This window comes from Pteropus vampyrus, unplaced genomic scaffold, assembly GCF_000151845.1.
Source record: "Pteropus vampyrus isolate Shadow unplaced genomic scaffold, Pvam_2.0 Scaffold219, whole genome shotgun sequence".
NCBI lineage: Eukaryota > Metazoa > Chordata > Mammalia > Chiroptera > Pteropodidae > Pteropus > Pteropus vampyrus.
In genome coordinates, this window is record NW_011889000.1 from 1,282,288 (window position 1) to 1,297,041 (window position 14,754).

Here is a 14,754-nt window from a genome sequence, read left to right on the forward strand (position 1 = left end):
GAAGATGCAGAAAGGGATGTGGTTGACCTGTCGGGAACTGCGAGGCCAGCGAGGTTGGAGTGGCGTGTGGGAGATGAGGACAGGAGAAGGCTGGTTGGGTTGGGGAAGGCTTTGGGAACTGCTCTGAGGGAGCCAGGGGCCATGGGTGGGGTGCGCACAGGAGGGCGACCTGACTTGGTTTGGGGCTGTACTGAGGCCAGACAGGAGGGGAAACAGAAGCAGAAGCGGGGAAGCCCGCAGGCAGGTTCCTGCCGTGGCCGGGGGGGAGAGGGCTGGTGGCCGGAACCGAGGGGAGGTAGAGATGTGAGAAGCTGGAGCCGCAGGAGATGCTGGTGGATTGGAGGTGAGGGGGGTGGGGGCGGCGTTGAGGATGACTCTGGTGAAGCCGTGACAGGTAAGGGGCCGGATGCCGAACTCCGTGGAGGGTCCCTGAGTGCTCAGAGCCCACGCTTTCATATGTTGGATAAACTGAGGGTCTGCTTAAGATGCCATTTGAAAAAAGATTCCACTTTTGGAAAAAATGTCGTCATCACAGACCTAATTCAATCCCCTAATTTAATGACAAGGAGATGGAGACCCTCAAAGACGAAGTGCCTCAGCTGAGGTCTTGGGAGCTGGAGGTGGAGCTGGGTCTAGAACTCAGGGCCCCTAAGCCTGGGCCGTGCAAGGGGCCGCGTGGGCAAGGCCCCGGGGTGTGGGAGAGCCCTGGCTTTCTGTCTCACGCCTGACCTAATGCAAGGGTCCCACTGAACGCCTTGAGGTGACCCACTCAACAACTCCAATGTCTAAGACAGAGGGTTCTTCCGAGGTGGGGCCCACCCAGAGCAGGAACCAGTGATGAATGCAGAGTCCCAGCTGCCAGCTCCAGCTCTGCCCACTGGCCTGGGCCTCCTTGCTTTCAGGGGCTAATGCTCCTAGGTGGTTCTGGTTGGCACTCAGCTGGGGGACCACCCCCTTCCAGACCTTAAGAGATTCTGGCCCATGGGCAATGGGGCTTTACCTCAACAGCTCATGCCTGTATTCCTGGGCCTTGAGAAGCCCCAGTGTACTCCCTGGGAAGCAGGAAGGAGTACAGGGCGTGGGGGCACAAAGCCTACTTGGGATGTGGGAGTCTCTGCACGCTTGTCCCCGCGGCCCTCCTTCCCATCTCCCCCACCACTGATAAGCCCTATCCTGGGCCTGGAGCCCCGTTTAGTGATCTTTTCTGAGGCAGCAAGTGTTGCAAGCTTAAAATGTTACAGGGACACCAGCATTTTAATCCAGGAGATCGAGAAATCAAACACAGAAGCCAGCCAGGAACAAATGTGACTTTTGAAGGGCGAGCCTCCCCGGAGCTCCATTTTGCAGACAGAGACCTGAGCGGGCCCGTGGTACCTCCCAGCCATGATGTCAGCGCAAAGGACAGGAAAGCGCACGTGGCAGACAACCACAGACGCCATCCTACCCGCCCCTCGCAGATTCCACTGTCACTAAGTGATTCCCCCTTGAGTGAGACTCATCTCCTCGGTCCCCTCAGCTCCTGTCATCCAGGCAGTGACAATTGAGCAGAACTGGGTGGGCAGAACTGAGGAGGAGGGGACAGGCTCAGGGGAGAGAAGCACCGGAGCAAAGGCTTGGAGGTGAGAGAGTGTGGAGTGGGATTTGGAGGGAGAGAGGGGGAGTCTGCACCCCATTATCAGATAACGGGGTTTGAGGGAATGAGGAAGGCGAGCGTTGGCCTGGGAAAGACTGATGGAAAATGGCAAGAATAAGAAGGGGGAACCCACGGGGCCTACTCCAGGGGCTTGGGGGCATCTTTGTGCCTAAAAGAGCCCCGATATGGGGGAAGTGACTGAAAAAGAACCCAAACTTCTCATTGCCCCCCTATCGGCCCTCCATTACGGAGTTACCTCTAGAAGGGAGTGAGGGGCCAGGAGCCATCTTGTTCTTGGCAAGTCAGCTCACGGTGCTGCTCTGACAGCCAGCTCTAGAACTTTCATGTGATGCGGCTATTACCCTGAAACTGCAATTTATCTTACGACCTAGCGGTGTCCAAAACATGGGTGTTTTCTTTAATAGTGGAGCTAAAGATGAAAACCGCAACTTTAATGACTTTTCTAAATTATCGATCTCTTCTCCATCCCCCAACCCCAACCCTAAATAAGCCCCACTGGTGGTGTGAAAAATCACAGAACGCAGCTGCTCCAGCTGCTATTGAGGTACCTCGGGCCAGGCGAGGAAAGATGAACATCCCCCCCATGGTCCCCTAATCACCCTTAGGTGCCATGATCTCATATTTAAAAGACCCCTCAAGAACTCCCTGCCCTCCATGCCCCACTCCAGTCCTGCATGAAGCCAGTGCACAGCTTCACTTTTTCCGTCCCTGACATGCAGAACTGCCACAGCCTCCCCACCTTTGCCCATGATGCTGCCACCTCCTCCAGGAAGCCTTCCATCCACACCAGTTCACAGATATTTCTCCTTTATGAATCCTCAGAAAACTTTTGCATGAACTATTTATTTGCCTAGCAATTTTAGAGAAGCGAAAAACCCTTTAACATCATGCTTCGTTTAGATGATAAACTTCCAAATAAAAGCGATCAGATCTTTTAGCTTCATATCTTTCTGTCCTGCACACAGTTGGTACTCAATAAATGCTTGAGGATGCTGATAAACTAAATGGGATTTTAAAAACCACCTCACAGCCTTCTCTCTTGTGTCTCTCTTGTGAACTTCTGGAACTATTTGCAAGGTGGGGCCCCAGAGGAGTTGCCCAGGCCTGGACGGCAAGGAACCCGGCTCCCCTTCTGCAGCAGGTGGCAATCCCCCCGGGGCCACCGCAGCCCTCCCTCAGTCTGGAGCATGGAGGGTGGCCAGCCACCCAGGAAATTGAGTAGGGACCCAACATAGCCCCACTGCCTTCATTGTATCCTCCCCGGCTGAGCTCCCCTCGCTTCTCTGGGACAGAGGCTGGGAGAAGGTGAAGCCAGCTCACAAACGCATACTGCATTCTTGGCTGAAAGAATGGATTTAGCTGGATGTGCAGGTTCTGGGAGAACCCTGGCTGGGTCAGTGGGTCCCAAATGCCGGTCTGTGGTCCACTGAGAACCTAGGAAAGTAATGGTGTTGTTGTCGTTGGTGTGTGTGTGTGTGTGTGTGTGTGTGTGTGTGTGTGTGTGTGTGTGTGTGTGGTGGGCGTGGCGTGCATATCAGCCAAGGCTGACGAACAATCTTTTCTGTGCAGAGCTGTCCTTCTTGCTGAGATTAGGTCTGATTGCCGTATGAAGCCTCTTTTCTTTTAGGAAATGATTGGGTAAGTTGATGGAGGTGGTTAGTTTTTAATGTCTTTTTGGCAAAATAAAAGGTTACCGAAGGAGAATCTGAGGAACAGTGCTCCAGTCCTTAAGTGGGATTTATCCGGTTTTGTCCCCACGTCCCTGCACCGCCCTGTCCCTGCCATCTGCCTGGCAATTAGAGTCGGCCTAATTGTACCGTCCTGTGCCGATCTGGAAGATGCTTGGGGACGTACTTGCTGTAGGGCATCAGTGGGACTGGAGGATATCTTTAAGGTCCCCTCTGGTGATTTGGGATTATAGTCTAGGAAGCAAGTTTCTTCCTCTCTGGGCCTCAGTTTCCCCATCGAAATGAACTCAGTGATCTGTAAGGTCCCTGTTTGGTCTGACATTCAGTGATTCCCCGAGTTCCTGGCCAGCAGGCAGCAGAAGCTGGTATCCTAAAGCAACAGTTGACTCCAGGGGGTTGAAGCGCCATTCAGAGATGAGGCAGCGCTCGTCCTCCTGAAGCCTGGAAGGGCAGCCTGTGGAACAGTCTAGGACATACAGGTGTACTTTCATAAGAAACAAAGACCCAGAAAGGAGACTTCTGGGTCATTGCCCTGACTAAGTGCCTGGAGGGAACTGTGTTTTCACTGTTGCGGGTTTATTTTTGAAAAACTAGTTTTGAAAAAAAAGTGTCGTTTTAGGGAGTCGTTTTAGGCCCCTGGCTTCCTGGCAGAACTACCTGGCAGGCTGGATGGTGAGCTGGGAAGGTTACGGGAGAACAGCCTCTCTGGGTGTGCTTGGTCCATGAAGGGGAGCCTCCTCTGGCCATTTGGTGAGGGAGCTGTTGGGATCTCGGACAGCCTCACGTGGTGTGGATCCTGCCTGTGAAGGCTGCTGCCGTCGGGGCAGGGGGAACGGGTACCAAGGGAAGGCCCTGCAAGGGAGGGCCACACAGGCACCAAGCTGAAGGAAGGAGCTCCCTGCCAGGTGGGTGGGGCCTCCCCACAGCACACCCAGTGATGCCCCCAGAAGACCAGCCCATCCCTGTGTCCCTGTGCAGGCGGGGGCAGCTGAGGACACCGTGTGCCTCCTCCCACTGTGCGCACACACACACACACACACACACACACACGCACACACACTGTTATACTGTGAAACCAGCCCCTTCCCTCAGCCTGGGTGCCCACAGGTTGGCGGGGAGGGCCTTACTGACTCCACACCTGTGTGGCTGTCAGCCTTAGATCTTCGATAGAAGAATCTGGAAACCGCAGTCATGGCCATTGCCTCTGGCTTTCCCTGCCTGCCGGAAAACCCTGTGTGCAGCCTCAGGTACATCTCTCCAGGGGGCGGTGGGGTTGCGGGGGTGGGGGTGGGGTGAGGCGCTGGGAGGAGGCTGCCCCAGGGCCTGAAACAGCTCTGGTGGTCAAGAACTTCGAAAGTGACGGCAAAGCCTCTCGCCTCCATCTTGCCAGCAGCTCCTAGGGAGGTCCCTGCCCCGGTCTGTACATGTCTGAAAGCATGAATCCGCTTGCTTTGAAATGTCGGTTCCCTTTCAGAAGAGAAGGCCTGGGGAGCGGTTGTGGTCAAGACCTGTCACTGGCTGTACACACCGCTGCAGCACACACTCAGGCCACATCCTATGGGGTAACTGCGCCAGGCTGAGGGCAAGGCCCCCTGCAGTCTCAGCCCCAGCCTGGGCACAGTGACAGCTTCCCCAGAAGCTGGCTCCACCCACAACCTGGAGCCCAGGGGAGCTAAGGAGGCCAGGGTGAGGCCTATGAGCCGGTTGGTGACAGGCTGCCCTACTGGGCTCTCCTATGGGACGTTTCCTTCCACAAAGGTGGCCCCCATTTTGTCGCTGTCTCTGGGATCTTTATCAAAGCCAAGAACTTTTTATTCTCTAGTTAAGAGATGGGACTTCAAATGCCAAACACCAGCCTCACTCCATGACTGACATTCCATACGAGGTGTCAGGGCCGAACAAAGAGCCTGTTTTCTGAAGACGGAAAGAGGAGAGTGGGAGGAGAGGGACAGCTCAGCAGAGGGAGAGGGGACCACGTGGTCGCAGAGAACCCTTCCCTCCTGCGCAGATTGTCCCAGGACTCCACTGTTCCCCGGGTCCGGGTCCGGAAGCATGCTTCTTCACCCACTTGCAGAAACAAAAGAAATGCAGGACTTTGCATCTGAAATGCAGTTTGGTGATCCCTGGTTAACAGAGCAAGCTGTCAAGGAGGAATTCCCTGGGGACCTCTTTCCCCGACCTCCATGTCCCCAGCTTCCTTAATCTCAATCAGTGTCAGAGGTCGATACTGCAGATTTCTCTAGGGATACTGCAATTCAAACTGAGGACTTAGCTCTCTACCGATGGCAACCGATGACAGCATTTATTATGCTTGCCTCTTTCCGCTCTTGACATTTTTGACAGAGCATCCATCTAAAACACATTCATTGATTCTTTTCTCAGTGAATGTCTTTCTCATGCATCCTCACCCACCCACCCGTCCATCCATTTACCAAACATATTTTGGACGTGTAGGAGTTTACGGTTTACTAGAGGAAATAAGAGAAATATGCACATAATTAAAGTACAGAGCACTATATAAACATATGCTGAGGCTCCATTACACTGGGCCGTGGTGAGCAGGAAGGACCCCCTGGCAGAGGTGGCATCTGAATTGGGTCTTGAAGGATGAGTAGGATTTTAATAGCTGAAATCAGGCATATGCAGAGAAAGATATCTCAGATAGGAGAAAAGCACAATGCGGGGAAGTAGGGAATAACAAATTGTGTGTGGGAGCCCAGAAGGGCCTGGTTTGGGGACAGGGAAGAAGGTTCTGTGTGTGGTGGGTCTAGAAAGGTGTTGAGGCCCACCTGGCCGCAGGTGGAAGAGTTTGGGTTTTCTCATGGTGGTGAAGACCACAAGTCTGCTCTCCCACTCAGAGCTGGGCAATCCTGGGCAAGTCACTGCACCTGTATCTGCTAGTTGACCTTTCTCCTCCTCCTCTGCCAAGTGAAGACACAATCCCTGCCTCACAGAGTTGTTGCCATGGTTACATAAGAGGATGTTAGCTGTTTGGGCTGTGAGACCAGTTGGGGGCTGTTACCTGTATATGTCAGGGATGTGTGTGTGTTTGCGTGTGTGCACTGTTGATCTTCCAAAAATATATATATATCTGAAAAAGTTCACACGCAGACCTACAAAAATAGTGAAATTTAAAATATCAACCATATTAACGTCTTTGAAGCTATACCCAGTCCAGCTGCATGTTTACTGAATCTCGATCTTTGTATGCACAGTTTTGATCTGTGTGTACATGTTAATTTATGTTCCTCTTTTTTCACTGGGTGTTATTTCCTCTATGCGTCTCTACATGCCATACTGAGGACATATGTTACCTACCTACCATCTTTGGTGGCTTCATCATATTATGATCATTTTAATGATTGGAGTAAGTGGTAGACATCTGTCAACTTCTTTCCAAGTCCCCTCTGTTTTAAATAAAGCTCCTGAACACTTTTGTGGTCTAAGATTTGGGACTATTTCCTTGAGATCTATCACCATCCTAAAGTATTTGAGTTCCAGAGTGAGGCAGAGCCTGATGGTTGGCGCCTGAATTTTAGTTGGTATAAATTTTAGCTAAACACTTTTCATTTTCCTTGCAGCTAGATGTGGCTATGTGATTAAGTTCAGGACAGTGAAATATAAGTAAGGGGTGCAATTTGCTTGGATATGTCCTTAAAGAGAACGAACATCTCTTTCTCTTTCTTCTCTATTGTTGTCTGGACTGCAGATGTAATGGCTGGAGTTGAAGCAGCCATTTTGGACTCAGACGTGAACTTAAGAATGGAAGCTATACAGAGTGTAGCAACAATACAGTAAGGGTTCGAGACAGGTTGGAACATCATCCCAGCCATGTACTACTTATCCAGACTTTTATATGAAAGAGAAATACATAACTATCTTATTTAAATCACTGTTATAGTAGGTTTTCTGTCACTTTTAGGCAAACTTAATCCTAACTAACACAGAAAGTTTTATCTCTTGTCCCATAGCACCAGGTTATATGCCAGAAATACTAAAGCTGTGTTGCAGGGGTACCTGCAAGTTTATTTCCTAGTGGAGGTGGGAGAGGAGGAGAGAAGAGAGGCACTTTTGCAGTGACTAAGGCTCTTATTTCAAAGACTAGATGGCAAACATTTTTTTCATATTGGATGTTTGTGAGTTTTAGATTTTACTAGAAGCTTCAGACTGGTTATTCTGGTTCGAGCTCTGACTCTCAAATTCTGTGCTTTAACAGGGCTAAATATTGGTGGGCGTGGCCACCATGTCACTTCTCTCAGCCTCAGTTTCCCCATCTGTGTGTTAGATGGAGAACTCTCCTGGGCTAGCCCTCCCTGGGCTGATGTTCTGCAGCTCCTTCCGAGACTAGGTAGGTCTCCCACCACGCCGGCACTAGAAAGGCTAGGGCTCGATCTGAACAGTGCCTGTGTCCCTGCTGGCTGCATTCATTCATTCATTCATTCATTCATTCACTGCCTCTTTATCAAGCACTTGCTGGGTACCAGGCCGGGTTTGCGATGACCACTGCCCACTGGAGGTCTTGAGTGGTCACTTTGCCTCTCTGCTTGGCCTTGGGCAAGGTTTGTCCTGATGTGGCTGGGTCTGGACTTCCCCATTCCAGGGATAGTACAGGCTCATTTGGAGCCTGTAAGAGCTTGCTCTGAGGTGCCCTCCCACAGCCCAAGATCACACCTGGGCATGGAGGGGTCCTTGGAGCTGCGTCCAAGAGGCCCATGGTGTGACCAGGGATTGAGCAGGGTGGGCTCTCTTGAGATGCTGAGCAAGTACCCCTTGAAGAGGTTTGAAAGACAGTCAGCGGTCTTCTTTCTACAGGGCAAAGCAGGCCTCATCCCTGGCTCTAGCATCGTCAGATGTCAGAGATCGGTTTTGCTCTGTAGACCCCCTAATCCAGCCCCTGCTCACAGATGAGTCTGTGGCTAAGAGAGGGGAACTGGCTGGCCTGAGGTCTCATAGCTGGACCCAGGCTCTTCCCAAGGTTCTGTGCAAATACCTAGGCCACTCCCATGCTTGGGGTACCAGAGATGGAAGGGACGGGCACTTCGGCCTTCACTGGCTGCCCCTCCCTCCAGCCTCTGGAAGGTACTGAGCTCTTCCCTGCCTCAGGGATTAAGCACACATGCCTCACCTCTACCTCCTGCAAAAAGCCTTCCAGGCTATCAAGCCTCCAAGGCTGTTGCATACAGTTGTACAGGTTTTTCACTGCACAAAAGCACCTGGCTGAGAGAGAAGCAAAAGAGGCGACAGAAATTTCGTTCTCTTTCCAAGCTGTGTTTGATGTCAGGTGTGCGTGTGGGGAAGGTGAGGGGTTGCTGCAGGCTCGGTGTGCCTGACGTTTGCACTCCGCGTGGATGGGGGTGGGTGGGATGCGCAGGAGAGGGGACCAACCAGCAGCGGCTCTTAGGCTATATCCTGAAGGCCAAGAGATTGAAACAAGTTTGTTCCTACATTTTAAAAACTGATATATGTATTAGTTTCCTAGGACCACTATAAAAAGGTAGCACAAACTGGAACACTTAAACGACAGACATTTATCCTCTCACAGTTCTGGTGGCTGGGAGTCCGAAGACAATGTGGCAGCTGGGCCGTGTTCCGTCTGAGACTCTGGGCGGAATCCTTCTTTGCCTCCTCCCCAGGCAATCAATCCTTAGGTCTCCTTGTCTTGCAGCTGCATCACCCCGTCTCTGCCTCCATTGTCACATGACTGTCTTCTCCCTGTGTGTCTGTCTCTTAGTTTCTTCTCTTCTTATAAGGACACCCGTCATATTGGATTAGGGCCCGCCCTACTCAGGCATGACCTCATTTTAACTAATTACATCTGCAAGGACCCTATTTCCATATAAGGTCACATTCTGAGGTCCTGGGGGTTAAGACTTAAACATATCTTTTCGGGAGACATAATTCAACCCACAACAAGCTAAAATTTACATAGACTAAAATTCACCCTTCCGAGTGTACAGTTCTACCCATTTTGGCAAACAGAGACGGTTGTGTCACTACCACCACCATCAAGGTTTAGAACAGTTCCGCCCCCCCTCCAAAATCCCCCTGTGCCCTTTGTAAGTCAGCCCCAAACCCTGGCAATCACTCATTCCTTCTTCGTCCTTACGTTCTGCCATGCGAATGCTGCCTTGCGGATCTGGCTCCTTTCACTTAGCTAAACACCACAGGGATCCATGTGTGTGGCGCGTCTCAGTGTGGTGCGATGCATCGCGGTTTGTTTATCCGTTCGTCTGCGGAGGCACATTTGGGTTGTTTCCAGTTTTGGGCGATTACTACAGACGTTTGTGTGTAGGGTATAGATTTTTGCGTAGGGAACCACAGGGGCTGGCTTGCATTCAGGTCGCCGTGTGAAGAAGGGCATGGGGTGAGGGGGTCACGTGGGGAGGCCGGAAGGAGGCTACTGCAAGAGTCTGGGCAGACGGTGATGGTGGCCTGGACTAGGGTCTTGGCAATGGGGACGGGGAGAAGTGAGCCCGCTGGGGTACATCCGAGGCAGAGGGGACAGAAGCACATGCTGGGTTGGGTGTGGGCCATAGTAGCAAGGAGGCCACCTTTGTTGCCTCCTGCTCGCTCGCCCTCCATCTCCCCAGGCTCCCCAGGATGGCTACCGTGTCTCCGTATGGCTCTCTGGACATGTGGACGTTGGGAGGTGGAGCAGTACAGCGTAGTGGTTAGGGATGTGGGCCCTGGAGCAAACTGTCAAGGGCGCACACTGCGCTCCCTGCCTCAGTGTGCTCATCTGTAAAACAGGGACGCTGATAATTCCTAACTCATAAAGCTATTGTATTACACTAGTCCATGTAAGGAGCTTGAACAGTCTGACACGTACTTGGTGTTTGGCCATGATCCACGATGCTGCGAAGGGCCCCCCACTCCACGCCCTCTCGTCTACTCCACTCGCCCCTTTAGCCGTGAGCCAGTTTGCGGGGCCTCTTATGGCTCTGCGGGGCTGTGGATGCACCCTGATTGGACCCCCGTCCCAGGCCTACCCTCCCTGGCTGAGAGACCTTGAGCTGGCTCCTTGCCCCGTTTGATCATTGCTTCCTCCGTTCTCATGGAGCAGAGATACGGAGTCCCACTGTGTGCCAGGCTCTGAGCGGAGCAGCATGTGGCACAGCAGCCCACACACAGTAGGCTCTTCATGACTGCGTGACCTGCTCATGATGCAGTGAAGGGAGGCCCAGGTGAGTGGCTCTCAGGACACCCCCAGATTTGTGGGCTGGTAGTTAGAGGCTCCCCTATCTACCACAAATATCATCCTTCCCTTTCCCTCCAAAATATATCTTCTGCCTTTGATAAGAACTAACCAAGGTGGCAGCCCAAGCAGCATCAGCAGCTAACCGGTCATTGGTGAGCTGGGCTCCACGGGAAGAGGTGTTGAGAGTCCTGGTTAAATGTCCAGAAGTTCCCAGTGTCTGATGGAGAGCCTCACTCTGAGACCAGGATTCATGTACAGGTGGCCATGATTGGTTCCAGCCTAATGAAGGGACCGTCATTATCTACAGATTCAGTATTTGCAAATTTGTCTATTCGATAACATTTATTTGTTACCCCAAATCGTAGTGCTTCAGGAGTCATTTGCAGACATGGCAGAGTGATAAAAAATTTGAACCTTCTGACACGCACCTGAGGCCACGGAAGGCCCCCCACGATCAGGGACAGAGCCAGGACCCGAATCCAATTTATCTGAGTCTAGAGCCTTTGTCCTTAGGCCCAGAACTCCCTGTGTTGCACCCCAAGGTTGCAGGGCCCCGCCGCTCCCCTGATCCAGGTACGCCGGCATCCTGGGACCCTCCCCTAACCTTCTGAGTGCCACTGAGGGGGTGACATCCCACCCCGTCCCTTGTTTCTCCTTTGTCTTCTGCTGGCCGAGTCCCACCCTAGAACCCCTGTGCCTGGAGTCTCTGGGAGACGTTTTAACCTGGGTGGGAGGAGCACGCCTGTCACGCCTCAACGCTGCTCCTGACAGCTCCTTACTCTCTCCTGATGCCGCCCAAAGTTAATGAGCCAGCGTCCTCCAGCCTCTTGCTCTTGAAAACATAGCACCAGTGGCTTCCTTCACGCTAGGGCCCGAGTGTACACTGTAGAGTCTGACGGGGCAAGAAACATCCATGGTAACAGGGAACAAAAACCTAAAAGGGACGCTGCCCCGAGCGTGGGATTTCAGGCAGGGGCGGGCGCCCACCTTGGTTTGTGAGGCGGGCCTGGGCCCAGGAGGCTGCCCCTGACAAGCAGTGTGTGCGCATGACGGCTCATCCCCCAGTGGAGGAAATGTGGTCACCACAACTGTTAGGTGGGTTGCAGGGTGACTCAGTGTCACCAGGGGTGGGAGGAGTGTGACACTGCAGTAGTTTCCTGCAAGGTGCAAGTCGAGCCTGGCGTCCGCAGCCTGTGCCCAGGGGAGGGCCGCTGCCAGGAACCGCACTTCGCGTGGCCCCTGAGCCGGCTCTGTGCCTGACCCCCAGCTCCAGTTTAGAAATGGGGGTTCACTTTGTCAAAGCATGCCCCACACAGCTATTGTCATGCGTTACCTTTGCAGCCACCCTCTGAAGTAGTGGGGTGTGAGCGTCGTTCTGAGAGCACTGAGGCCCAGAGAAGGAGGGACACTTGCCCCAGGACACACAGCAAGCCTGTGGAAGAGGTTAGCATAGACCTTGGCTCCCTTGCCAGGGAAAGCGTCTTCTGACCAGTCGGAGATGCCCAGGATGAATAACATCCACGTTGACCATGTATCCAGCCACAGTTAAGCTCCTCGCAACAACCCTCTGGGGCCTGTACTGTTCTCAGTCTCATTTCGCAGACACTGAAAGGCCAGGCTCAGAGTGGAAGTCAGGCCCCCAGATGCCAAGGGCAAGGAAAAGAGAAACGTGAGCAGGGATCCAGCAGGGGGGGCCGGAGTGAGGGCACAGAGGCCCCTTGCCTCCCCTGCAGGCGTGAGTCACGTCCACCACGAGGCTGCTACTCTCCCCTCTCGCCTGTCCCTCTTTAGCCGCAGCGTCAGGTGGGGAGGAGAGAGCTGTGATCTCCTTCCCTTTTCTCCCAGACGATGGGGAACCACTGAGTGAGCAACAGGCAGGGCCAGAGGCTGGTGTCACAGTGGGACATGTGGGCTGCCCCAGTCACGGGTGCTCCTGGAGGGAGGGAGGCCAGTTGGGACAAGGGACACTTCTCCCCAGAGGCCTCTGAGCCTTCTGTTTCTGAGCCTGGGCCATCCCTGGGGAAGAGAAGGCAGCAGCAGCGGAAGGAAAGTGGGCAAGGCCTCCGGGGGCCCTGCAGAGTGAAGCCCAGGGAGGACCGGGCTGGGGTCCACCCGCAAAAGCCAAAAGCCCGACCTGAAAAGGGCCTTGACCTGCAGCCAGCCTCGTGGGGCAGCTCCTGAGAGGAATTGCGTACGAGCACCGGACCAGACGAGCCAGAGCAGAACCTCCTTTCCCAGAGTGATGGCTAATGGCGATGAGACTCTGTGCACCTACAGTTTTCCTTTTATCTTATTTCTTTTATTCTTTCTTCCTAATTAAAAACAAGCCCCACACAGAGTACACGAATTCACACACGCCACAAAGATCGAAACGATATAAAATGTAATGTACTGGATGACGCAGTGCGTTAGCCACGAGCCGCACGTAGCTATTTCACAAAGCGAATTACTTAAAATGAAGTAACAGCCGCACTAGCCATGTTTCAAGCGCTCCGCGGCCACGGGCAGCTAATGGTGACCGCACTGGATAGTGCAGACATAACACATTTGCATCATGGCACACGGTTCTTTTGGACACCACAGACTAGATCATAAATTGGGAAAGGCTTACCAGCTGAAAAATAATTTTGGGAATCAGTCTGATTCCTTTGGTCTTGTTTTATGTATTTACGTCTGTCTGGTTTCCACTTCTCCTTACACACAATCCTGTCTGATCCGCCCAGCTACCTGTCCCTATGGGTGTGAGGGTGGTTTTTCCCCTTTTTTTCCAGATGAGGAAACTGAGGTCAGAGAAGGTAAATGGGCCACAGGTAAGGGGATCTTTGGAAAAAGGTTTGCTCCCTAGGGACGGAGGTCCTTCCCCCTTGGTTTGTCCGGGGTGGCTGAGGTACAGCCAGTCGGGGGCTACCGTGATCTTGGAAGCTCCAGCAATTTCCATCATGTTGTCCGTGAGGGAGAGACCCAGACACACAAATCGAAGACTTGCTCCTAGACATCTATTCTTCCATTTTTATTGTTTCCCCTGTCATGGTCACCCATTATTTTCTGATTTTCGTAATAGTACACACTCCGTGTAAAAGTTTGGAATGTACGGGCTGTAAAGAAGGAGAAAGAAACCACTTACTCCCGAAATGAACCACCACTGTTGGACCCACTGACATCCCCCGCTGGCAGAGCAGGAGCGTTCCGATTTCTCCACGTACCGCGTGTCCTCCCCCGTCCTCGGTGGTATCAGTCGTCGTGAGAGCCATTCTCATGGGCTCTTGCCGTTTTACTTACAGATTCCCTGCTTCCTCATGCAGTTGAGAATCTTCTCGTACGCTTGCCGTTCATTTGGATATCCTCTGTGTGATGGGCCAGTTCAAGACTCTTGCCCGTTTTTCTATTTGTTCTCTTGTCTTTTCCTTATTGGTGTGTAGAAGTTCTGTGTATAGTCTGGGTCTGAGCCCTTTGTTGGTTATGTGTGTTACAAATGTCTTCTCCCACTCAGGCCTTGACTTTCATTCTCTGAATGGTGTCTGGAGGAATTTTTGATGCAGATAAATTATCCGTCTTCTTTTAAGGGATGTGTGTGTGTGTGTGTGTGTGTGTGTGTGTGTGTGTGTACTTAAACAGAAGACTCTCTCTTCCATCAGATTATGAAGATATTCTTTATTTTCTTCTAAAAGCCTTTTTGTTTTGCTTTTCACATTTACATCAGGACAGAGTCTTCCTGGAGCAGATTTTTGAATAAGTTGTGGAAAAGGGGTCAAGTTTGTTTTTTTCCCATGTGGATACCCAGTTGTCTCAGCACATTATGTTGCAAAGACTGTCTATCCCTCAACGTCCTGCTGTGACCACACATAAATCAAGTGACTATTTCTGGACTATTCTAGTCCAATGACCTACATGTCTGTCCCTGTACCAATACCACACCATCTTAATCACTGTAGCTTTATAGCAAGACTTAATATCCAGCAGACCAAATCCTACCCACTTCTTCACATGCATCTTGGACATTCTTAGCCCTTTGCACCTCCATGTGCCTCTTCACAGAACACCTTTGGGATTTTCACTGAACTGATTCTGTAGACCAGTTTGTATAGAGTTCATACCTGGACAGTATTAAGTCTTCTACTCCATGAACAAGATCTACCCTTCCATTCCTTTAATGTCATATTGTATGTTTGTATTGTTTAATGTTTACTCTTATAAGCAGGCATCTGGAGGGATTT

The 14,754-nt window shown here is 52.0% G+C and overlaps 1 protein-coding gene across 3 annotated transcripts in view; it reads left to right on the forward strand.

Annotated features, from left to right (window-relative positions):
• RIN3 (Ras and Rab interactor 3) overlaps positions 1-14,754 on the forward strand; it is a 117,324-nt gene that overhangs the window by 4,082 nt on the left and 98,488 nt on the right. Inside the window, exon 1 of one of the 3 annotated variants that reach the window (XM_023538351.1) lies at positions 2,940-4,589. The exons of 1 other annotated variant lie outside the window; for it this stretch is intronic. In XM_023538351.1, coding sequence (XP_023394119.1) covers positions 4,534-4,589 — 56 coding nt within the window. In that variant the 5' untranslated portion in view covers positions 2,940-4,533. Of the gene's footprint in view, positions 1-2,939; positions 4,590-14,754 lie in introns of those variants that run through there. One more of the 3 variants, XM_011373162.2, reaches the window with a different exon arrangement.